Source organism: Pyxicephalus adspersus, chromosome 6, assembly GCF_032062135.1.
Source record: "Pyxicephalus adspersus chromosome 6, UCB_Pads_2.0, whole genome shotgun sequence".
NCBI classification, from domain to species: domain Eukaryota; kingdom Metazoa; phylum Chordata; class Amphibia; order Anura; family Pyxicephalidae; genus Pyxicephalus; species Pyxicephalus adspersus.
Window position 1 is genome coordinate 71012915 of NC_092863.1, and position 26752 is coordinate 71039666.

Here is a 26752-nt window from a genome sequence, read left to right on the forward strand (position 1 = left end):
ACATTTACAGAACTCTAACCAACATTATCATGGCTTTATCAAATATTAGTTCACATTGCCACAATATTCTCTTGTCAGAAAATGCTAACAGGTAGTAGACTTTTCTTCATGTCAGAAGAGACTGGGAAGTCTGTTTTTTCCCAAAAACCCGGCCTGTCGGAATTATTTCACAGTCTTGGCACAAAAAGTAACTTCCATGCCATGTACAGGAGTTACATCACTCTGCCAATGAAGATGGCTGAAAACTCCATAATTCAGGAAGACTGGGTGAGGATGCCAAGAGAAGTGATGGAGCGGACACAGAAAACACCGCAGTTGCAGAATCGGAGGAAGAAAATTGGCAGGTAGGAGAGGCAAATCCGGGATGCTGGCATAATTGGTACATTAAAGTAAAAAAAAAAAAAAAAAAAGCTTGGTGCAAGATTTATGTAGACTTGTTCTTTTTAAAACAAAAAGTCAATGTATTTGTCCAAAATGGTATGAGGTTTTGAGAGATAATTTTTATGGGAGAGTTGACTTTTCTACTGTCTGACATCAATTTGTGTCGAACTCTAGCTATATACATATATGATATTTTACATAAAGAATTTGTCATTTTGCCTTTTCTGTGATACACATGCTCCTGGTAGATAGCATGATCACTAGGTCAGCTCCCAATTTGAGAGACAGGTTACACCGAACTGCAAATCAACTATCTAGCTGTTCATTATAAAACAAATCAAAGGGCTGACTTTACAGAACTACTACTGTTTTGGCAGGTAAATTTGGTAACGTGTGTAGTAGACCATTTGCTCAGAGTTTCTCGTAAATGTATAATCTGGTTGAACAAGTATAAATGTTTTTTTTTAGGACATACTAATACCAATGCCATAAAACACATTATCAACCAGGTCAGGTAACACCACAGCACACAACACATTACCAAAAAGGACAGGTCAACTGGTTTTATAGAAAAAAGATTAGCTCTCAAAAAAACAAAAAAACTCTTAGGTAATTTCAGAATCTGATATGTAAAAGAAGAATAAGACTAGAATTTATCTATATCTTTATATAATTCTGAGCCATCATAATTGAATTTGCCTCTCAGGTCAGTTTAGGCAACATCCCAATGATCAAAAGAATGTTGCCATTATATATATATATATATATATATATATATATATATAGCTGAGTTACAAAACAGGGGTTGTTGGCACTTTTTGAAAACAAAAAACAAAAACAAAATCCCCTCATGTATAGTGCAAGCTAGTTCAGAGCATTGACAGCAATGCAGTGTAAGTTTATCCTTAGTGCAAATAACAGATTTAGTCTTGTACACTGGATATCTGGTCACACTATTTCTTTGCAGAAACCAATGAACAAGAGGCCATGGTGCGTAGGATAGTAAACACAATTTGCACATTGAAACCAGGGTTTTTCAGCAAAGATTCTGGAACAGACTGCAAAAAAGCTCTCAAATTATGCATGGTAGCTACAGATCCAATAAAGCAGTCTAATATAGAGTCACTGAATGAAAAAGGTGTTCTTTTCGTACAACGGACTAAAAAAGCTGAATTTGGGCAAATTTTGGTAGCACTACTCAGATCGGAAGGTAGACCATAGAGACAAATAAAATTTAACAACATTCGTGTGAGAAGAAAGGCACCAAACTCTAGTTTGTGGCCTTGGGATTTTAAAACAGCCTTATTGTGAAACTCTTCAATGGTTTCCTCCACCTGGATGATATCAAAAAGTTCAGTTTTCAGTTGTGGTGGATAGACATAATCCAATGGAAATCGTCCAACATAATCAATCTGCTGCAAAAGTGTTGGCCCTGAAAAAAAAAGATTGCAATGAATACAAAAAAAAGTCTGTTTTTATTATAACCATCCCCCACATTTTGCCCTGTTCTTCACATTTACGGTTAGTGTCAATGGGCTTTTGTTCACTTTAAACAGGTTTGTATTCTCATACAAGTCTATGGGAATAAAACCCCACTTAAAGGTCAAAAAAAGAAAACTGAATGTTAAAAAAAAAAAAAAAACTGGCACTGGATTCATGAACCTTACAAGCAATGTGTACATAACAGTAACTCAAAGCAATCAACAAAAATGCATATTTCACTAATCTGAGTTTAGTGAGCTGATGTCTATATAGACGGTTTCAATTACATTAACTGTTTCATATAGCTGGGTCTAGTTTCATATTGCCCTATATACCTTGTTTACAATGGTCTGAAACTGGTTAAAAAGTAAAGCTAAGTAAAAGGGTAAACAAAATAGACTTTAAAAACTTTGGAGTATTAAGCTGGCTACTGATCTCCAAGAGACTGACAAGCAGAGAAATATGGGAAATGACTGAAGGATTATTGGGACTTGTTGTGATCCTTGCCCAATGTATGATGGCCATACACACCACTACATATTCTTCACTCTCCAGCATAGGGAAATGAAGGATTTGCTTAAATAGATATTAAAATATTGTCAAAAATGTTCTGAGGTTGATGCAGGAGGGGCTCGATATTCCCTTTTGAGGAGCAGAAACAGCCTAATAATTGTAAATGATCTAAGCAAACAGGACTGCTTGCTTTTATAAAGACACCCATGGCTGATTTACCACTGCTTTCCATGATGCTTTGGCTTAAAAGAAAATAATAAATACAGCTGATCACTTTCTAAAAATGCTTGCTGTGTGGTAGTCATGTATGAACTTTGGCTTAGGTATGTTTAGAAGTTCTTGTTTGTATGATTGTTCTGAGTCCATGCATAGCAGCCACAAAGCTATAACTTTCAGAAGAATATTTCTGCCATTTCAGGCTTCATACCTTGTTAGTACGGATTCCCTTTAGGTGCAGATAATAAACTTTCTTTACAGTATTCAGTATAGATACAGATTGTTTTCAACTTATTGCTGTTTTTCATACTATTTATTCAATAGGTTATTTAGAAAAAACAAGTCTTATTGACTTATTTATAACATTTACCATGGCAGGACAGTCTCATCAAAGACTACCTTCATAGGAACATGGAACAGTGAGCAATAAAAAATGTGAAAGACACAATAAAAAAGTACTTTCAAGTTCACTTTACAATAGGGACATTGGTCTCTGAAGTTTTTTTTTATTTTTGAATAAAATAACAGGCCTATAGTGACTTGTTTGCATCACTGTCATATTTATTACCTGGTTAAGATGTGACAAGACTAGGGTAGGAATAGGAAGAGGTTTTCGCAATATAATACCCATCTCAGAAAATTCTACAGTGTATGGTATTGGACAATGGCTATAAAAATAAAGGCAGCATAATTTGTCTAGGATTTTGGTATTTATATCAGTGACTTTGAAAAAATATGCAGAAAGTGAATCCACAAGTATAGTCAGATCTCTGGATCAATTCAAGAAACTAAAGCAGCATGACAAGCGGCTAGCATTTTTCAGGAATCAGAAATCAACAATGGCACTCATTTATATATATTGTTTTTTGGTCTGAATTTTCTTTGTGTGCTGTAGTTTCTTAAATTTTCTGCAATCCAATGAGAACGTAAATAAGTTCTACCCAATAATGGGCTCTAAAATGTGTGCCTGTCTGTACAGCTGTGGTAAATATAATTTTATTAAAATTACATTTAAACCACAGTCTAGTCCTTCTGGTCTAGGTAAGTAGGCTAGCACCCTATTTACCTAAGGAGGACAGCCATGGCCTGGCTATTTTATATCATTAAGCAAACACCTCCAGCTACACCTGTGCAATGAGCTCCTATATAGAATAATATAGTCTCAGCAAAGGGGCCTGTAGAGGCATAGATTTCATGAAGTAATTAACAAAGAAGATGTTGGCTGACCTAAGTAAGGTTAGGCTTACAGCTGTGGAGAGGTTGTGGTGCATTTAGTAGGCGCTAGATCAGGGGTGGGCAAACTGAAAAAACAATTTGCCAGAGGGGCCTGGGTCAATGGTAGAGTGGGCGGTGTTATGCCATTATGACGACCCTTAACGTGACGTCATAATGCCATAACCCTGCCAACTCTCCCATCGTAGATCTGAGCCTGCGATGAGAGAGTGGGCGGGTTGTGTCACATAACTTCTTCCACGCCTTTGGCCGGTGTGCTCCCCCGCAGGGTCCTTCTCCTGACCCTGTTCGGGGAGGCACCGGCCAGAGCCGCGGAACACGCAAAGGGGCAGAGAAACATCCTCAATGCCCATGCCTGCGCTAGATAGTAGTGCCTTCCTGTGGCAGCCATGTAGGGAATGAACAGGAGCAGCTGTGAGGGGTACTAGTACCGCCCACTGCTGCCAGCTGTCAAATCTGCAGACATTGGTTCCAGCAAGAACCACAAGGTGGAAGCTGCACAGTATTGTGTAGGTCTGAGGCTGATCTGGACCTGCCCTTAAGGTAAAATATTGTGATGTTTCCTGGTAGCTTCTACCTCCTAATAGGACCTTATTCTTGCAGCTTCTGTTTGGTACCCAGCCAGTTGCAGCTCTGATATCATCCTGCACAATACAGGACCATCAGCCCTGCCTTGGATTAGAGGATGCTGAGGATCCGCCCACATTTCAGGCAGCAGAGGAGAGCACCATCTGCTGACAGAGTGAGGAATAAGGTATAAGGTAAATTTATTTTCTAATTTATCATTCAATAGAAAAACTGAGCACTTAACCCTTGCAGTGGGAAAGGTGACAAACTGCAAGGTTAAACATTTTGTTTTAAAAAGTTATTCTTTGAATTGTGTGGGTTAATTTTAAATTATATCATACAAAAAAAGCAGCAACAAGCAATGCTGTGTTTTTGTTTGTTCTTTCTCAGCTAAAAAAAGCTTTACCCAAACTTGATTCTGCATAACAACCACTGCACAAAAATACCTAGTACCAAACAAACATTGCAGAAACTAGCAAATGAAACCAGTCCTGCATTTATATTGCACTTCACTGCCCGCTGGTGTCAGATCACTTTACAGGCCAGACCCCAGACTGTGACAAAGCCAAAGATGAGCCTGCATGCTGCCAACATTGGTGTGTGAAGAACTTGATAAATGCAAGTTCGAGTGGTTCTCCTCCCACAGGATGAGATGATCATAACTTACCAAACATCTTAGGAGCTCAGCCGTTTTCTACGCTGGAGTAAAGTCTAATCTAATATTGGCTGCTGTATCACTTAGACTGATTGCACAGCATACAGATATTGGCTAGCTATGCCTGTGTTGATAAATAAAACACCTTGGAGAGAGGCAAACACACTTCGATAAATATACAAGGTGCAGGAATGACGAGGAACAAGAGAGACAGCCACTGATCTAATTTTTTCAATAAAGTCACTAAATGGCCTTTAGAGGGCAGAAGAAGCCTGCAAAACACATGTAATATTCCCCAGCTGTTGATTTAAATGCACTAAAATTCACCATATGGGAGTCTATTGGGGATTCTGACCCACTGCATATATAGTTTTATGTTAGGTTAAAATGCATAATTACAATTTTATGTACAATCTAGAAAAACAACAATAAATCCTACGTTCTATGTTATAATAGTAGTCCTTGTATTTATTCTAACTCCACGCCTAGTTTAAAATATATTGTTACCTTTAAATATATTGACCTGTATTGATTAATGTATTGTTTTTTGCTGGTTCAAAGGAAATCTGTGAAAATTATAAAGCCAAATACACCACAAATATGATAGCTAGGTATTTAAAATGTAATAAATCTTAAAACACGATGGCAAAGCAAGTCTTTATACAAACTCTTTCTCATTTCAAAACTATGCAAAGTTAAAAAAAAAAAAAAAACAACAAAAGTTTCTATGCATGTATTTGTCTCTGATTCATTTGTGTAACATTACAATATAAAATAATACTTTGAAATATATATTTTTATAAACAACAAGAGAAAACAAAGAGCCTAAATTATGCAATACTTAAATATAAATGGAGGATCCTAAAGTGTACACTACAGCAAAAGTACAACAGATTTAGGAATTTGTAAAAAAAAAAAAAAAAGTTTCAATTTGCTTACCCCCATGCTGAAGTAGCATTTTGCCAATATCAATGTGTCTGTTTTGTAGAGCATCATGTAAGGGAGTCACACCATCCACATGACTGAGCAGGTCTACTTCTGGGCAGCGCTGCAAAATTTCACGGACACATTCTGTGCTGCCATGGTTACACGCTTCATGCAAAGGCGTCCAGCCAGCATTGTCTGAGTTATAAATCAGCAACAATTAAAACAGAATCCAGCTAGAACACTGTACACATCCCGGAGTAGAGGGAAAAAAAAACTACAACAACTTGGCAGAGCTTCACTGTGTGCTTTATCTGTGTTAAAGACTCATAAGCATGATGAAGAGAAAGAGCAAAGAAATCAATATTGGCAGAGTCAATATTGGAACAAATGTATCAAGCTTAAAAACTGAGATCTGCCAACCCAAGTCACTACATAATTGTTTTTTTTGTGAGAAATATATGCAAAGTTCAGTGAAGATAAACATTAAAATAATCTCACCTTTTAAATTAATGTTGACCCCAGGAAGGCTGAGATATTCAGTCAGTTTCTTGACATTATTGCTTCTGCAAACTCTATGGAGAACAGTTTCTCCTACCAAAGAAAATTGAGAAAAATATTTGAAGACTGTAAGCATTAACAGCAGGGTTCTTGGAAGTTATCCCGTCAAGCTGTGCACCAAGATTTTACTAATACCACAAACTGCATTTATAGAGAACAATCATCTGAAGTTTGCTTGGGAATAAAAGAAAACTTTGCACAAACCTAGTAATGTATTGCAAAGAGAGCAGTCAGACTATTCTGCTCTATCCCTAGCAGGAGAATCATCTCGCCTAATCCCCCTCCTTTCACTTTTAAAGCTTCTATGGCTTACAATAAAAACGCAAAATGAACAGTGAACTCCAAAAACACTCGGTTTTCAGGCAATAAAAGTTTAGAGTGTGCAGTTGCCCTTCCCTTAAAATTATTCATGAACCTCCATTACACGAGTCGTCCTTTTACACTGCATTTATAGCTTAATTCAAATGAATGTTCCTGGCCAAGCACGAGTGCCTCCGCACAGTAAAGGATAATTCACAATTTCAAATCCTTTAGCAGATGGTTTGCTGCTCCTCGGTAAGCTGCCTTGACTACAGAGACACTGAGAGAATAATGTGCTGAGCACAGACAGCATCTAAACTTGTGCAGACTAAACGTAAATGTCACTTACAGTTTTAGTATATATATATATATATATATATATATATATATATATATATATATATTATTTGCACCTATATCTGATTTTGACAGTTGTTCAGAGTGTGCTGACTTTATATTGATTTCATTTATACAGAGTGTATTTTTATAAAAAAAAAAAAAAAAAAGTTAGGGGAGTTGTTGTCCAATATAACCAGTCATAGATGTGTAAAATTGGGAACAATTAGGTTTCTTTCATACAAGGAAGCAAATACTGGTGCCAAACCTGGCCAATATCCACATTAAGCAAGGTCACAATATCTGAGCTTTCCACAAACTGACATTCCAAAAAGTGCCTAGCTACTGATGGCTTGCCTACAAATTTGGCCATGTGACTGACCGCTTGTAGATAAGTCTGAAGAAGTCCATTTTGAAAAGATTATACATTTTTCTAAAAATAAAGTGGAAATTCCTTTCATGGTTTAAAACTGGAGCACAGAATTGTGGCCCACAATGATTCAATTGAGTTTCCATCATATATAATAAAGCAAATCACTGAATCCATTTAACATTAGATTTACAGAAGGTAGCTTGGCCTAGCTGGAAATCCATAATTCATGTAAAAATGGTCAGCACCACACAAACAGAATAGGAGTCACTGAAAATGATTAACACACATAAGAAGTGATAGTAAAATGCCTTGGCGTGTTTCTCACAGTAGTTCTTAAAAATAATGACCCTCCTTTCTTGACTTTCCAGAAATAAAGTTGAACTGTGCACTTTTTAATTTTATTCCATTGCAATCATTCAAAATGTACCAAAGATTTACCAATTAGATTTTTACAATTTATTTTACTAAACACTAATATGTGAATTTTCCAATTCTTCGGCAGCCACTAAAGTTCACTATAATGTGTACATGGTTTGGTAAAAGGCAGAATGTTTACAGCAATTATGCTCAGCATGCCCTTTGGATAAATGTATGGGCATATTACAAAACTTAAGTAATTTATAGTCTGATCCACAAATATAAGTGGATAAATCCATCATACTATTTATCATAAACACACTGGGAATACAATTAGTTTTGGCTTGATGAATTCACATTGATGGGCATGGTGGAAACCTGGAAAGTACCTGAAAATACAATTTGCCAATTAAGGCTTGCACTTTATCAGTAAATTATTTTAGGGATAGACAGGGATATCAAATTTGTTTACGTACAGCAGTCAGCATTATGCATTCAATTTTTTGTGATGGTGGCTAAAGCACCAACCAATGTGTGAAAAAAATGTGACTGTGGAATGACTTCAACTATATTCTTTACAAAATGGGTCCACTGCCAACCTGTGGCAGTTTCACATTTAGTCCAAGGGTAAACAGTTTACTTTAGTCTTTCTGAAGCTTTTTAACATGGGGGAACCTCATGAAATAACTTTTAGGTATTAGTGAACCGCCACTACAACTATTATATTCACAGTATACAATACATTAGTGTGATGGTCAATAGGAAGAATGTCTTTTACATTAGACAGTGGAAATGCTGTCACCCTTAGATAAAAATAGCCAAAAAAAATAGCCAAAAATATTATTTGTGTCAGATAGACTGACCTGAGTGTCACAAATTGCTCATTGCTCACAGAACCACTAGCAACTTCTGGAGGAACTCTGGTGTACCATGAAACCCTGGTTGAGATATACCTCAAAAGGCATTTCTTTCACTTTGCCTTACCACCATGTGCACTTTTTCAAGACAAGGAGATTTATACAGCTACTTTTAGCTGGATTTCGAAAACTGTGACTTATTTTTTACATTTTAATAAATATACATAATTATTAATCATAATTTTCTTATGTATAGTTTTAGACAAAAAGCATGACTGTATTGACTGCATGATTGTAAATGTATTCAGTCCTCTCTAAGTGACACAAAGATTGTGGTCATATAGGTAATCAATGCAATCTTCGCATTACTACCCCATGAAGGGACCCTGAAAACTCCTTTTAATTGGCATATTCTTGTAAAAATGTGGCTGAAAACATACATTCAAGAACTGTATTTAGTTGACTCCTCAGTTTCTAAACTATAAATTCACAGTAGGACCTACATAATCCTTTACATCTATCTAGTCCCTATGCTTGGTAATTAATCTTACCTGTTTTTTTGACGTAAAAATATATCTACACAAATAGGAAATATAACTACTAAAACGACTACTACCTAACATCAAATTACAAAACAACAAGGAAATATTGACTGCGTAAGCATTAAAACATTTTGCTGTCCCAATCTACATGGTTGAAAGGAATGAGTTTCAAGGATTCACAAAATAAATACTCCTGTGTCTGAAAGGCCCAGAGCTTTTTTCAAAGAAAAAAGTAAATAGGCAGCATCATGAAAAAGAATACACTATATCCGTACCATTTTGCAAAACATTTGGGGGAAAAAATAGCACACAATAAAAACCTCTCTGTCTGATGAAGGTAAACCTGTACAATTTAGATGTGAGCATTGGTTTACACAACAGCAGTGTGTGGTGAAAAGCCAGCATTTTTTGTGACTAAGGAGAACACCATTTCACATGATGCTGGTAGTGGTCTCACAATATGGAAATGCTTTTTTCTGGCATGGACTAAGATATAGGTCAGTACTGAGGGCAGGATAGATGGAGTCAAACACAGGGCAATTTTAAAAGGAAAACATATTTCAATCGGCAAGAGAACTAATCATATGGTAAAGTTTCACCTTCACCTAGAAGAATGGTGACCCCAAACATGTGGCCATAACTTCACTGCACTGAAACCAAGATCTTAAACATCCTAGAATTGCCTGAAGCCCAGATGTGCAATGCCGCTGGAAGATTTACCCTAGGATTACATTTTAATCACTGGCAAAGAAGTTTCCAGCAAATATAAACATACGTGTAAATCCTGTTTATGTGTTTTAGAAACAAACATTCACTTGTGCACTTTTATACTGAAATATCTTAAGTTTCTTTTCATATTTTTCAGTCTACAGTAAATGTATATATTGAAAATGTTTACATCTTTGATATTACATTTAGTGCAACTTATGAAAAATGTTTACATTTGGATAAATTGGTGCTGGTTTACCACCCTTTGCCAGTTTTTTTTTTTGATTGTTAGGGAGACTCTTTAATTGTCGTGACCACCAATGTCACCAGAAATGTAAAGTAAGGGAAATCTAAAATTTTAAAGTGTGGCTAGTACAGGAATGGGGAAACATGTGGCAAGGAAAAGCACATGAGCTGGTGGGCTAGGCTGCTATTCATAAGGACACTCTTTACCAACCAACTACAACAATATATATGGCAACAAGCCTTGCCTGTGCCCTGTGCTTTAAAAAAAGAACTACACTTGTGTGTGATGTGATGTCTTAGAAAGTTCTTTGAAATGTTCTGTATTTTAAAATGAATCACGATGCTGTAATTTGATAGAATTTTTCTCACATTGGAAAGACATCCTGCTACTTCCTGTTGATTTAGTAGGACAGGAAGGGAAATCTCCCTATTAAGGGACAGAGGTGGGAAAAAAATGACAAAAACAAAACTACAGCAGTTTTACCTCTCTCCTACTCTATTCAGGATATATATGAAAAAGTTTTTGGTTAGGATATAAATGTTGTTTAGATTTATTACACAATATAAAACCTGCACTAATCTGGTACACGTATTGCTGTACATTCTTTACTAACTTGTGTGTGACGGATGAAGCAAATATACCAGGACTTCATTGTAAAATATTTGGGCTTAAATACAGTTTTAATTGAAGCCAAGGGTGATGCAGTCTGGGCTCAGTGCCTGGAGTAAAACAGTCCATATGCTGAAATTTGTGCAAACTAACGAGACTCAGCCTTTGTTCACAAAATGTCTAGGTCTGAAACAGACTTGCAGAATTATACTACCAAATCAGATGATGGCGACACCAGTAGCACAACAGATGTATGGTCAAAACACAAATTGTACAGAAGTAATTCTTTTAATGGCTAAATAAATCAATATTGTAAAACTGGTCCGAAATGGAAAAGTAGTGCCCCAAACATTTTAATCAATATAAGAAGAAAATAATATGCACACACCATCTACTTCCTAGACAATCTTATTTTGGGGGGTTAAACAGTGATAGTAACACACCTGGTATACAAAAAATAAATATTTAAATGACTAGATCACCTTACAAACAATAAAATCCACTTCGCTTCCTTAGCCTTGTAACCAAGAAAACCTACCCCCACTCACTTACCTCCTTATGATGGCAGCAGCCTCCTCCAATGTTTGCATGGTCAGACCTGGAATCTTCTCGTCTTCAGGCCATGGCTTTAAATATGTTGGGAGTTACTGAGCAGGCCAAGAGAAGATTTGAGGCCTGAGCATAGGGTGGAGGGTATATTTTAGGTAAGGAGGCAAGGAGGGTGGATTTTTTTTTAAGTGAACTTAAAAGAGGTAAAATTAACTACAGAATATTGGATTAAATATAAACGTATAAAAAATCATGTATATAGAACTGCATCTACCTTTGCTGTTTTGGCAGTTGGATTGTAGTTTGTTAACATGTGGTACTTTTGGATCCACACTTCCTTGTGTCCTCTTCCTCAACTTTGATGCAATACTGTTGAAAACAAAAATGATTGAACACAAGAGCAATATAGGCAAAAGAATGGATATCTGCAAACACACCAATTTAAGCTATCTATTGTGCCAAGCTGATTTGCACACTTTTTTCGAATTCTTTTCTAAATTTCTAAATGAAGTGAAATGTAGTCATGTGCCATTGTACATACCGTATTTTTCGGACCATAAGACGCACTTTTTTCCCCCCAGAAGTGGGGGGAAAAAGTCCCTGCGTCTTATGGTCCAAATGTAGCCTCTGTGCCCGGGCCGTCTCTCCGGTATCCTCCCCAGCCGCTGTCCCGTCCCCCCTTATGACTGTGCTGTTGGTTTTTAATGCACATAAAATATTTTAGGACACTATTTGTTTCAGAATATTTTTTTCTTCATTTCCCTTCTCTAAAAACTGGTGCGTCTTATGGTCCAGTGCGTCTTATGGTCCGAAAGATACGGTATACATATATAAATATATATATATATATATATATATATACACACACACACACACACACATTAGTAAATAATATTACACAGTATATTAATAATGTATAAGAATACAGTCCTAATAAAATACATTTCTTTCCCAGTGAACCTCTTTGTGGCTAACAAAAGAGTACAGACGTCATGAAAAACATATGAAATAAAGCACAAAGCAATTTTTGGCCAATTATGGCCAAAAATACTGTTACTAAGAATTGCTATTTCACAATAAACATAAAAGTCCTAAAGTCTTCAGAGGAGACAACAAAAATTTTTTTGTAAAGTCCAGTTCAGGGCTCACAAAGCCACTGAAGGTGGTACCAGATGAATTATGTGTGTCACCCTTTGATTGAAGAGAAGGTCTTTGAAACAAAATAACCAGTGAAAAAACTTGGCTCTGGACCATACTTCATCCTGGTCACAAACGTCCACTGGATTATTGTGAATTACCAACCAAGCCACCAACAGGGTTGTTGACAAATCTCTGGCTGAAGAGTAGATTCTCCCGGATCCACCTATTGGTGACCTACATATTCTGCTTGCCAGTTTTCCTCTCTAAAATTGTAGATGTCACAAACAGCCAGAGGTGCCTCCCTGCCCAGATGAAGACTTCTATTTTCTGTACTGCTGTGACATTTTTTCAACGTGATTGTGTATATGGGGCACATATATGGTTCTGTCTGGCTAGAGCTTTAAGACATTGATCAATATCAATGGATATTTCACCTATAACCAAGGGATATCAACGTCGGAAAAAATATCAACATGGAAAAACTGGTTTTGACATTCCAGTAATAAAATACATGGAACTAGCAATCACCTCAGCATTTTTGTCTGTAGGTTTTTTTAAAAGATGATGATTTTTAAACTGGACTAATTGAACCTTTGTTAAAGTACAAGATCCACCACAGGAGGGACAGACAACAATCCTCCTAATCAAGCACTGCCATTCTTTAAAGAGAAATATAGTAACAAAATACTAGTAGAGTACAGAAGTTTGAGCATTACAAAATAAACCTGAGGAATATTAGTTACAAAGGTATTGCTGTGTAGGCCATGCAGAGGTTGTGCATATTGAGCAATGGAGGAACCTGCAGGCAGAACAAATCTCAGCAAATAATATGCCCTAGAGTGCATCCTCTGACCAATTGCCACTCTTTCAGCTGCCAATCACACATAAAATATGGGCAGAAGCGAAACATAAAAAGGCACGCTGCAAAACAGATGACATCTGAACTAGGCTGTGCTCAATATGCTGACTTGATTAGCTACCTGCCCATTTGTGAGGCATGCAAAATTCATGATGCACACAGAAACAGTTAAAAACACATATAGAGTGTGAAGAAATTTCCCCTATAACCAGGTCCCATAGATACCAAAAAGGAGGAAGGATTGAGTCCCAGTAGAAGGGAAAGCATATCACCTCATGCCAAGGCAAGGGCCAACCTGCCTTTGTGGTGACACTGTGACAGGCTAGTTGTAGTTGTCCCACAATGCCTCCACTGCCCCCTATAAAGATGGTCAGAAAGTGGGAACAGGGTTATTGCAGCTAAACCTAACTTAGAGGGTACTTAATGCCAGATGTAAGGCCTGGGGAGCCTATAAAAATCCAGGATATCCTAGAACATGTCACCTGCTGTTAAAGTTTAGGAATCCTACATCTTACTTTACTCACACTAAGTATCTTCAATATACTAAAGAGAAAAGATCCTTCTGAGCATTAAAGACAGTATGGGCTTTTCTGCAGTAAATGTACTCTTTAGGAAAACAGCATATATATTGGAGATTAAATAAACTGATAAAGAAATATTCTTCCCTTCACCCACTGCTGGCTGGTCCGTCATTTATTCTTCTGCAACAGATTTCAGCAGCTTGTTTCAAAGAATAGATGGTAGAATGTTGAAGAATTGATGTGTCTAAAGAGACCACAATGAACACAAAAATGACCTAAAGTGAAACTTTTTATAGCCTTGTGGATGTTATTTCACAAATAGGCATTATATGCATGTTTAGGGCACAGCACAGCTGCCATGCCAAAACCAGATCTATCATAACGATCAGCAATTTAGTAATAGTGGATAATGAAATGTATTTATTTTTTTATCCTATATATATATATTCCTATGTTGTGCCATATTCTAATTGATCATTACTTATTAATCAGAAAAACAAAAGAAATTTTTAGATAAGTGTAGGGCAACAAGTGGCAGGTCACACCCCATGTATGGTGTTAATCTTCCCATTTATTTATTATATATGTCTTAATAATATACAGCTGGTTCTTCGCTTACATGGCATATATATATATTTGTATCATTCTGCATTATCTATTAGATAAGAAGCTTTTTGGTATGTTTCTATATTTATTGTATACCCTGTAAAGTGATATGTATTATCATGGCCCTCAATGCATAAAAAATCATAATTATAAACCACTTATTACTAACAGGTTGAACTTTCCCTCTAAGGATTCACTTATTGTAAGCTAGCATCTATTTATAGTTTAAATACATTAAATTTAAAGTGAAAAGTATATCAGAAAGTACTTGGTGCTTAAATAATACATGTAGATGTTGAGCTACTCAGCAGATATGTAACCTGAAAGGGGGCAGCCACTTCACTTCTGAGAGCTGTGTAAGGTTTCCTCTGGATTGTTTTCACTCAGAAACACACCTGCAGGCACGGATATTTATTTAGGATCATCAAGGGTCTGAGACAGGTTATATATCCTGGGAGCCATCAGGAATATTCTTTGTCCTATGTACAAATATTACATTTGAAAAGACGGGCAATCACTCATTTATTCTATTACACACCTTGCCCAAAGACTGCAAAAAAGAAAGAATGCCAACACATGAATCATAGATGTCTTCAGCATGGAACTTTTTGTTAAAGGCATTGAGAACCAGAAAATCTGTGAAAATGTAGAGCAAGAAAAGTGTTCTAACATGGACAACAAAAACATTTACACCAAATAGACATATCAGAAGCACCCTATAAAACAAACCAAGACGTGCTGCAGACACGGATGAGGGTAAAACCCTTTTTGCACAATTTACAAAAGTCATATAAATTAGCATGTTTTATTTTGGTAAATCTGCAGACGAATTATATATATATATATGCAAAAGTTTCTAACTTTTGATATGTACATGTTTATGTGTGAAATTTAGACAGCTCAGTATCTGTGACTTTAAGTACCTTTGCTGCTTTTATGCATATATAAGAGCACTTATAGATGTTTGGGTAGAGATTTGGTGGTCAAGAGGACATAATTTACCTTTAACTTTCTTAAGCTGATGGGATGTTATGTCTCCTGCAGTTTGTTGACTTACGTTTAAAACTCTAGGGAGGTCTATGCAGCATTGACATGCCTTATGTATTTTTGGTTATCAAAATGTTACCTTTACATTTAACGATGCATGCAAAAGTGTGTACAAATGCTCATTTTGGATTGGAAAATGATCTATGTGCTCTTTAATTGGGGAAAAACTTTAAAACTCCTGTTTGGTGACATCATAGCTGTCAGACTGTTTTCAATATAGGGCTTACCTGGGAGCTCTTCCCTATGTAATGTAATGGCCAAGAAACAGAAGGTAGTCGTTAAAAAATGAGGCAGTGTAAATGTATTTTTGTTTTAATCCCTAGAGCATTTCCTTTGGAAATATGCTAGTTTTCAATATTTTTTTTTTTTGGCAAGTTATTAGAATCAATAACTATTGTCACCAACGCTTATAAATAGTATTTTTTAGCAGAATGATGATGTTTCCGGTATATGTTTTATAATTTACCTGTTATCTGACTATAGACAAAAAAATAATTAGCATATTATTATTAAGCCTCTACTGTTTGCTTACATTGGAAGGCTGGCCACTTGGCTTCAAGATCCTACACAAAGGGACTATTCATTCTACTCCCCAGTACACAAAACGTATTCATGCATAGATCTTTTTCTAGTAAAACATGATGTAGTTCCTATGGTTCAATTCTCCTCAATAGGTACAGCCACTTTTTCTGACCATGCACCAGTTTTCATAGAGTATCTATAACTCTTGCATTGGATGTATATATGACAAAGCCATGTTCTTGGAGATGAAACGAAGATTTGTTACAGTACCCAGATGTTGGATTGTTGGCGGAGAGGGAGTTGCGAGAATTTTTTCTCCATAACTCCTTCTCGGTCCAAAGACCCCTGATGGTCTGGGAGGCCCATAAATGTGTTATAAGTGGTCTCTTTATACAACTGGGCCACAGGGAAAAGAAGAAAAGACAGGCAAGGCTTATTAATCTCTAGCAAGAACTGTATAATTTAGAAACAATGCATAAATGTCATCACACCACTGATCTGGAAGCTCGCCTTACTAGGATTAGTGAACAAATAGCCTCTATATGTCAAGAAAGAGCAAAAGCGCAATTGTCCAAATGCAGGGGCTTCTTTTATGAATATGCAAATAAATGTGGGGCGGCATTAGCCCGAGCCATTTGAGGTAAAAGGTCCCAGAGCTATATACCAAGCATATCTTCCATGGCAGGTAGTGCTGTTCACTCCTCCAAAGATATTGCGGCCTCCTTCCGTCAATTTTACAAAAAACTGTATAATCTGCGATCCTCTATGGACTCCCCTGCCCCACCTACACCACCTTTAGAGATAGTAAGGGAATATTTGGAATCTTCGGGCCTCCCTGGCCTTTCAGAAGAACCCCTGGAAGCTCTGGATGTCCCTATTACATTACAGGAGTTCCAAACAGCATTATCAAAGGCAGCTACAGGCAAAGCCCTGGTGTTCAGATGGATTAACCCTGGCCTATTACAAGAGGATTCAAACTTTATTGGGGCAGCCCTTTCTAACGGCCTTTAATGCTATCCTGGATCTGGATTCCCTGCCAGTTGATACTCTAGCTCAGAGGTAGGCAAACATCGGTCTTTAGGCCGGATATGGCCTAGCCAGTATTCCAGTTCAGCCTAACGCCCCGCAACGCGCAGCTACCAGTCTCTGTAAGGTTGACCTCAAACGTCGTGTTTTCAACCCCGAATGGACTGACGAATTATTCTTCGTCCAACGGGGCAACAAAGCCAGTGTTTAGTGTGCAACGACAATAGCACTTTCACGTGGTCGAATCTCAAGAGGCATTTCGATGTCAAGCATGCGCACACGTACAGAGACTACACCGGGGGTGAGTGGAAGACTGAGGCTGCTCGCTTGCAGTCAAGGTTGGAAAAAACCTTTCCTTGAACAGCTTGTTTCTTTTGGCCTAGTGTGCCTTCTTGACCTCCTGAAATGGCCTAGTAGTCCAAAGAGTTTGCCGACCCTGCTCTACCTGCTCACATCACTGGTATTCCCAAACCTGATAAGGACCCACAATCATGTGCCTAATATAGACCAATATTCTTGTTAAACTGTGATTTGAAGCTTTTTTCTGGTATTATAGCTCATAGGTTGACCCCTCTATTACAATCCCTGATACATACTGATCAAATCGATTTCCTCCCATTGCGGGAAGCCAGGGACAACACAATTCGTACGCTTAAAATAAATCAACCATGTACACTAACCAGATCCCAATGATGCTTCTCTCTATGGATGCAGGGAAGGCATTCGATCAGGTGAACTGGACATACCTCAGACAAGTACTAACACATATAGGTACCCCGTCCTGGCAACTTAATTGGAGACAGGCCTTATATTTAAACCCCACAGTGTGTGTAAGAGCCAACAGAGTTTTATCTGACTCATTTGCCATTACGAATGTGACGAGGCAGGGATGCCCCCTCTCACCACTACTCTTTATACTGATATTTGAACCCTTTTAAGACGAATAATATCTAATCCAAATATTTCAGGAGCGCACATAAGAGAAACATGTCAAAGTAGTAGCATATGCTGACGATTTGCTGTTCTACATGACCTCCCCAGTAATGTCTATCCCTAATTTACTAAAAGAATTTCGGGATTATGTGCTATTCTCCAATTTTAAAATTATTCTTAAAATATCTGAGGCCTTAACGTTACTTTAACACCTACAATGTGTCAGAGCTTAACACCCTCCTTCCCATTTAAATTGGCTAAGGGAACTCTAAAGTATCTGGGCACCTTCATCCCATCTGATGTTTCACATACAGCAATGCTGCAACGGTTGAGGCATAATACGTTTTTGTGGCTGTAATATTCTTAAAATGAATGTCATACCTAGACTACTGTACCTTTTATAGACCTTATCAGTACGGATCCTCCCCACACTTTTATCAAAGATTCAATCAGAGTTTATACGTTATATATGGGGTAATGAATCTCCTCGAATTGGTTTCAAGGGTCTTAGAATGGCTAAATTACAAGGACGTATGGCCTTTCCAGACCGGATATTGTATCATGTCACAGTTCATTTAACTCATCTCATTGACAGGTGCAGACATAGTGAGCTAAAGGGTTGGATCCAAACAGAGGAAATTTCCACACCCATACATCTGCTAGCGTGGTCGCCACCTGATTCAGTAGCCAAAGCTAAGAAAACACCCACTTATCGGAGAAACCTTGCGAGTAATTAGAATGTTTCTTCACGATTCTAGAGTTAAACCTTATCCACCCTCATTGTCTCCTATTCTAGAATACCCGGTGTTTACACCAAGCTTTACAGACTCTGTCTTTAGACATTGGAAATTAAAGGAGTTTTGCCGGGCTATGCACTTTATTACCTCTGGAGAATGGATACCTCATGTCAGAGTACACACTAAACACTTGCTGCCCAGCCTGGGCCCCCCGGAGGACCTTGCAATTTAAACATATCCTACACTCCGTTCCTGAGCCTCAACAATTGAGTAGGTCACTTACTGCACTGGAGCAGACATGTGCAGCTGAGGGCCCAATGAAAGGAACCTTATCTTATACATATCAGTTGTTGAGAAAGGGTGGGAGAGGGAATTGCAACAGGTTTTCACGAAACAGCAACAACGAGAGAACAATGATTTTATTATAGCCATAGGACCTCTATCAGCGATCACTAACAGGAGACTAAATTATAAATTACTTACATGGTGGTATAGAACTGAGTGTCTTGGCAAAAACGTACCCTCATACCAGTCCTCTCTGCTGGCGCTGTGAAAAGGAGCCTGGCACGTTACTGCATAATTTTTGGAACTGCTCCCTCTTGCATACTTTTTGGAAAGGGGTGGCTGGCGCTAATAAAAATCTCACAGGGGTGTCATTTCACAATAAGCCAGAGTTGGCCCTGCTTCACATCTCCACTATGTCTAGGAAAAAATATGGGTCCTCCCTGTTTTACCATTTGTTAAATGCTGCAAAGGCATGTATCCCTGTTTTATGGAAACAAACTTCACCACCAACCATGAAACAATTATATTAGGGCAATAGTAAATTATATTAGGGCAATAGAAGATTTGGCGGCCTCTGACGAATCTGCAAGAACCAAGAACATGCACACTTGGTTTTACTGGGAACAATTTATTTGGTCGACAGGGTATCTTGTATTAAACAGCAATAGCAAAGTCAATATCACATTATAGTTTGGAGAATTTTTTTCCAATGCATGCTTAAATCATACATGAGACTAGAACCCCTTCCCATTCTTCCCCCCACCCCTTCCCTCTAGTGTTTGCTGTCTTTTCACAGGTTTTCTCTTTTGTGAGTTATGACGATAGAAAAATGTTTTGACCTCCAGGAAGCCAAAAAAACTGTGATGCCTCTATTGATGATATCTGTATTTTCCCTATTTTGTTGATATATATATCAAAATGACACTTTTTTCTGTATATGGTCATGGTTTTCTTAGATGTCAAAAAAAAAAATACAATACTCCCTGGAAAAATGATTTTCCTAATTTTTTCTCCATGAAGTTTATATAAAGTATATATACACTTTAACAAACTCTGTTTCCTTTAAAATGATTACATTACAAACTTTGCCCTAATATGTTTTTCCCCTATTTTGTCTTTTTCTTCACATTAACATATTTAGGGAGGGATAAGTACTCCTGGGGAAAACCATCTAGAATGAAAACAAAGGTTAAGCTTTAAAAAGGTTCTTAAAAATGCTTTTAACATGGAGCATTCTTTTTCTCTATTCTACGTGTCCTTAATCCCATTCTCTGGATGACATGTTTTTATCCACAGATTCTTGGGTGTTCCTCCTTAAACGGCAATTTGACACAGCATACACGTTCATGTGTCTCACATCACAGTCTTGGATTAGGAAAGTAAGGTAAAAAGTCATAAATGATTTTACTTCCCAAAAGCCCACAAGAGATTCGAATCAGATAATCAATGGGGTATAAAATTCACCTTGACGTCAATAATTTGCATATACTGATAGGCAGTTTTTTTTATTGATTTACTGATAGATGTGATGTATTACTTTACTCACTAACCTAATTAATTTAAAAATTTACCTGTATTAGCTTTATTTAATAAAAAAAAAAAACTTTTGTGCCTTTGATGAAGCTGACTATTTTTGGCTGATGAACATTTTTTAACCATTTACAGCCATAAAATATTGTGTTATGTGTTGTCTTGTGATTTCACCAAGTAAATAAACTGGCTGCATTCTTCAAAATATAGATATAGCTCAAAATGATGCTGTTTAAATGTAAAATTTTGTACTGCCCCCTGATCAACATATTATAAAGAGTTAATGGACTAAGGTCTTTAAAACACGGTAGAGATGATTCTTCAGTTCACAATGAAATAAATAAAATGATATGCAAACTATTAAAAATAAGGCATTTTGCAGAAGGGGAAAAAAATCAGTACTTTGTGTATGGTACAACTAAACAGTGCACCATGTCCTTGCTAGGTCTGCAGGCTTGTTTGGAGCAAGTCACCAGAGAGCAGAGAGATGTGTTGTAGGTTAAACACAAAAAGGCTTTCTGACAGTCATCTTCATTTCCAGACAACAACAAAGGTCACACAAAGTTCAGGATATGTGTCAGGTCAGAAGCTGTCCCCCAAAGCAGAAAAATGGTGATGTTATAGGTATTACTTACGGCAGATCAAGCAGCACATCGCCTTGGTTTTGATTTTCACCATTTAGCATCAGTAAAGCCCTTTGAGACTCCAGGCAAGGCCGTTGCCCTATTTTTCTTTTTCCGCCTGCTTTCTGGACTTTTTCACTTTCATTTGCCCCTATTTTCCAGAGAGCAGGAATATATGTGTGGATCTGACAGCAAAGATGTTGTATTAAGAAAATACATTAAATAGGCAAAATAAAGTCATGTCATTAAAAAAAAAAACTTATGAATTGCATGAACACGTCTCATAAAAAACAATGAGATCATTTTGATTTATTAAAGCTTCAATACGGACTTTTTACACCTAAACTGGTTTCAAAGCATATAGCCTAAAAAAGTACAGCTCTTACTATATACCCTTACTGTACGTGGGTTTTCATGGACACAAAAAACATTTACATATAAAATGTTTTAAACTTAGGAGCTGCGTGTGGGCACCCCTCCTCAGCAAGTTATAGGTATTAATAGTAAAGGTAAAGACACCGCACGGCTCACACGAATTACTAATAATTCCCAAGCAGTGCTATCACAGGCAGATCAATAAATGTAACCCATAACAATGTTATGTTGAGTGCTAAACAGACTCTGCCATTAAAATTATTACTTTTAAATAATTTATTTTTTAAAACAATATTGCTTTACTTTGACAGTGTCTTTGCAATCACTTCAATAAGAAATTAGGATCCCAGTAACAATGCTGTGCCATGAATCCAAAACAGACTCCAAGCTTAGCCCAATGAATTTGAGGATCAGAACACAATTCAAAACCTACCTGGCACATCAATAGTATATAGCAAGTTAGATTGCTTTGCTTAGGCTGTGGCATGTCACTGGTCAAAATCAAGAAAACATTGTATTCAATTTTGCTCTAGTTCACTGATAAGTCCCTAAAATTCTATCAACAACCACTTCAGTGACTTTTGGTTTGACAGTTATTCTGGGAGCCTTTTTCAACTTTTTTTTTTTTTTTAACACAGTGAAACCCTTGAAATAACTTTAAGATTTCAGGACATGCCTGCCAATATTTCTGATATGTGAAGTTCTAGTATATTGGCTTAGTGGTCAGTGGTCAGAATGCCTCTTACATTGTGGCCAATGGAGAGATTGCCAACCTTATGGATTGCCAACAAGATCATTGGTGTCAGTGGTAACTCATTTGAGAGACACACATTGCTAGACAGCTCAAGGAACCCCCAGCAACTTTTGGAGGAACCCTAAGGTTCCACTGAACCTTGGTTGAGAAACACTGTTATAGGTAGCTAAGGCTTTCTGATATGGAAATAAAAACAATCTCCAAACTTTGACTTTTTGTTTGGAATTTCCATACTTCCTTTTAGTCAACAAGCCTTCCTATTACATTTAAATCAAAACTAAAAACTTTGAAAAAAATTCCACTTACATTTACAGCTGCAGATCCCTCGAGAGATGATCATGTTTGGGTTCCGTGCCATCCTCTGATCCTCCCCTTATCTTCCTTTATTCTTCTTCTGACTACATTGCCCAATCTCACTGCACCTGCATGACATTGGCATTTTTCTGGTACGCGTGATATGGGTATCCCAGGAGGCTCTGCGCTCCCATTCTGTCTTTACCACTGCGGTGGTAAGAGAGGGACTTCGACCTATATTTAGTTTTTTAGGAAGAAAGCTTTTACTTTACATAATGGTTGTCTACTCTTTCATGTAAAGTAAAAATGTTGGTGATAGGTTTGCTTTAAGAAGTGATAGGAGCCCATCTTTACTTTCATGAGAACAATAAAAAGTTGAGATTTGCAAATAATTGTAGATGCCTCTACAGCTGGATATGCTGCATGTTTTAAAAAACAGTTTTTAAATAAGATCATCTTTCTTTTGCACATTTCTTTTTAATTAACCAGGTTTGTAAAGAAATTTACTGGACATGCACCTACTATGTTGGTAACAGTTGAGATATTTTGAGAGGAATGCTTCTTTGATCAGTGCCTTGTAAATGAAAATAAATTAGGAACCAGCTGTATTATGCATACAGCCCTAAAAGGGAATTTTAGCAATTGACTCTAAAGCTAGTAAGTTAAATTTTAGGTAATGCCAAACCCTGTATTTTCAAAAAATTTATTGTTAACAATACTATTCATGTATTTTAGCATTCTCAGCCCCAAATGATTGCTGGAGCACAGGACAATTATGTGGAACTAAAAGTGGTCAATCTTGTAACCATAGACAGTACAGAGTTCTGAGGAAGCAAGTCATATTGGTTGGTAGGACATATACCAATGTTGCCTGTGTGTTTCAGAATAAGACAAAGGATAGAGATCTAAGCTCTGTGAAGTCTTTACAGTCATTTTCTCAAGTTGCATTCTGTTTAGATGGAAACATGAGAATATGCTTGTGTAGGTGCCCTAAGGGTTAACTTGCTGCAGTGATGTGAGAAAGCTAAAGGGATAGTTCTGAGTGATAACAGCTGCCCTTCTGCCAAGACCTGACCTGAAAAATTAGTAAGAGCAGTCAGAGCTAATTAGGAGGTGAGTAAGGACAACTATCCCTACAGGTTCTTTACAGATTCACGTGATAAACGCTATGTGGAATACACAACAGCAAAACATGCTCTAAAAAGATTCCGTAAGAATAATAAAACTGGAAAAAGTCTGCTTGTTTTCTGTATAATATATGAATACTACATGGAATAGTCCTAATTGTTCATCTAATGAAATAGGTCAAAATGTCACATCTAAACATAACATTTGGATGCCTAAAGTGTATAATTGCTTTCTTTAATGCAGCTTTTCATTGGAGGATCACTAAAATGTACCAGAAAGTATCAATTACATGAAATATAATCAAGTAACTTTTACTGAGAGTCCACCCTCCTAACCTGTAGAATAGTTGTACCTAATAAAAGGAGGCAACAGTAAGGTAAAAACATATGACACATTTGGGCCTTGCTCATATTTGCACCTCTGTCATTATTCCAGAAAAAAGGATACCAGGCTCTACTGCATGTCTGGGTTGCTGGCTGTTTAGGATGCAGGGCAGAAGCAGTAAAAATTATATACACATATATTCTCTATTTTTTTAAGAAGCAACAAAGCAAAAGTTGGAGTAAATGCATTAATCATTATGTCACCTGCTAATAGCTATTTATAAAATACAGCCACAATGCTTAGCACCCATTTTGAAGTCCGACATCCTTTTTATCCTTTCCAATACATCCAACAATATTCATAGGTAAACACACTGCACAAATTCTCTAACAGGAACGTAACACTATAAAAAAGGAAAGTTTTAGTACAATGTCTATCTGACTAAATTTTGTTTTTTTGTGACTTACACAGTGCTTTAAAACGGACCTAAACTCAAAATTTTTACCTTACATAGGAGGGTAGACAACCTGGCGATCAGAACAGAATGGGGGCGCAAAGCCTCCCGGGATACCTACTTCACGCATCCCGGGAGGCTCTTGGCGGCTTCTTTTGTGCATGCCCTTATCTCGGGCATGCGCAGTAGGAGCCCTTTCATTAATGAAAAGAAAAAATTGCCGATATCACGCATATGTAGTGGGATGGCAATCTTTATTCCATCTACGTCACCCGACCTTGAGCCTGCACAGTGCGAGATTGGGTGACCAGGAAGAAGAACTTGGAAGAGGAGAGAAGATGTGGGCGCCCGGCACAGAGGATGCACCAGCCAAAAACGGATACCGGGATGACGCGGGACCCAAGCGAAGAAACCTCCCGACAGATCCACGGACCTATGGGATTAAAGTTTTTTTTTTTATTTGTGTTTTTTTTATTTTAGGTTTTGTTCTGCTTTAAGTCAGCAAAATCCACTCAAATTACCTTGAGCTTTATCATTTCGCAAGAATCTAAGATCAAGTTCCAAAAAATATCTGCTTACCAGTTTCTCCAAAGTTATGGGCTCCGAGGACATGGTAACACTGTTCTCTAAGTAAAGATTTTTAAATATCACTTCTGAGACCAACATCTGAAGCCAAGATGAAGCAATAGAACAAATAAACTGTTCTTTCTCTTCTAAAGTAAACTCTGTAATGAAAGTAGAGGCCAGACGTTATAAGATTTAAAGTAGAATTTCATCTTTTACACACAACTACATTTTAATACAAAGTACTTTAATCTAATATAAGAAAGGCTGGCATAAAGCCAGATTTACGTACATGAATTTCATTCACAAATACATTAACTCATGATTTTAATAACCACATTTCTGAATTATTCTGTACTTGTTATACTTTCCTGAAGTTAAACTTAAGTTAAATAATGTTATTAAATTAGATTACCAAGGATGCCCTTTGTAATGAGATAACATATTTTCATTGCAGCACTTTTTAATGCAGGTTCTGCACTCGTGAATAAAGAAAGATGGGATCATACCTTCACAGGATACACAGATGTAGTATATAAAATCACTGGCCACATGGTGCAGCAAGTTCTTGTTCAGGTAGACTCCAAGCAATATCCAAAAGTCCACAGTAGCAGCCAGCATTCCATTCAGTAATGTGGCAATTTCTTGGCATACCACCTATATTATAATTACACATAATTAAACCTTATCAGTAAAATCACAACATACTACACAGTAATTAAAATACCATGATGTCATTTAAATGTTTTGGGTACACCTTCATTGCAAAAGCAATGGCTTTGCTCCCTTCCAGGTGAAATAGAAAAATGAGTGTGGGGGCACATATGACAGCATAATGACAGCATAATATCTTAGTATGTAAATGTGCAAATATCAGGGGATTCTTAAAACTGTTTTTTCTTTTAGTCAGAAGCTATGATGGCAGAGGCACAAGCAAGTTTCACGTCGTCTGAGTTACGGGCCGTCATGAAGTTTCTGTTTCTCCAGGGAAAGTCAACAAAGGACATTCACTCTGAGTCAAAAACACTGGGGGAGAAGTTTCCTTCCTACAGCACTGTGAAAACCTTGATATCTCGTTTTAAGACTGGGCATTTCACTGTTGAAGATGAGCCCCACAGTGGGCGCCCCCCCAACCTCAACTGACCCGGCAACCTTCGATGCTGTCCATGAGCCGATTCAGCGAAGTGGGTGCCGAAATGTTTGAACAGTGATCAGAAGAAGGAACGAGTTGAAGCATCCTAAGCCGTTTTGGCCCAATTGGAAGCTGCACAAGACTTTTTGGTTAGGTTAGTGACTGAGGATGAAGCCTGGCTCCACATCTATGATCCTGAAACCAAGGAACAGTCAAAGGAAAAGCACCACAGCGGGTCCCCGCGGCCGAAGAAATTCCAAACCCAGAAATCAGCCAAAAAAGTCATGGTGTCCGTTTTCTGGGTCAAAGACGGTATTGTGTTGGAAAACTACCTACCTCAGGGCTCTAGTATCACTGGACAGTATTATGCTAACCTCCTGGACTAGCTGAAGGAGGCAAATTAAGATGAAACGCTGTGGAAAGTTGACGAAAGGGTTCCTTTTTTTGCAGGACAATGCACCTGTGCACACATCCAATGTTGTGGCTGC

At 37.4% G+C, this 26752-nt stretch overlaps 1 protein-coding gene across 3 annotated transcripts in view; it reads right to left on the bottom strand.

Moving 5' to 3' along the window:
* Window positions 1-6: 6 nt before the first annotated feature.
* SLF1 (SMC5-SMC6 complex localization factor 1) overlaps window positions 7-26752 on the bottom strand; it is a 65052-nt gene continuing 38306 nt past the window's right edge. For all 3 annotated transcript variants that reach the window (XM_072416154.1, XM_072416153.1, XM_072416155.1), the window contains 7 exons: window positions 25642-25789; window positions 25148-25293; window positions 21252-21424; window positions 11685-11779; window positions 6473-6565; window positions 5987-6169; window positions 7-1813 (listed from right to left, as the gene is read on the bottom strand). In XM_072416154.1, coding sequence (XP_072272255.1) covers window positions 1335-1813; window positions 5987-6169; window positions 6473-6565; window positions 11685-11779; window positions 21252-21424; window positions 25148-25293; window positions 25642-25789 — 1317 coding nt within the window. In that variant the 3' untranslated portion in view covers window positions 7-1334. The remainder of the gene's footprint in view (window positions 1814-5986; window positions 6170-6472; window positions 6566-11684; window positions 11780-21251; window positions 21425-25147; window positions 25294-25641; window positions 25790-26752) is intronic.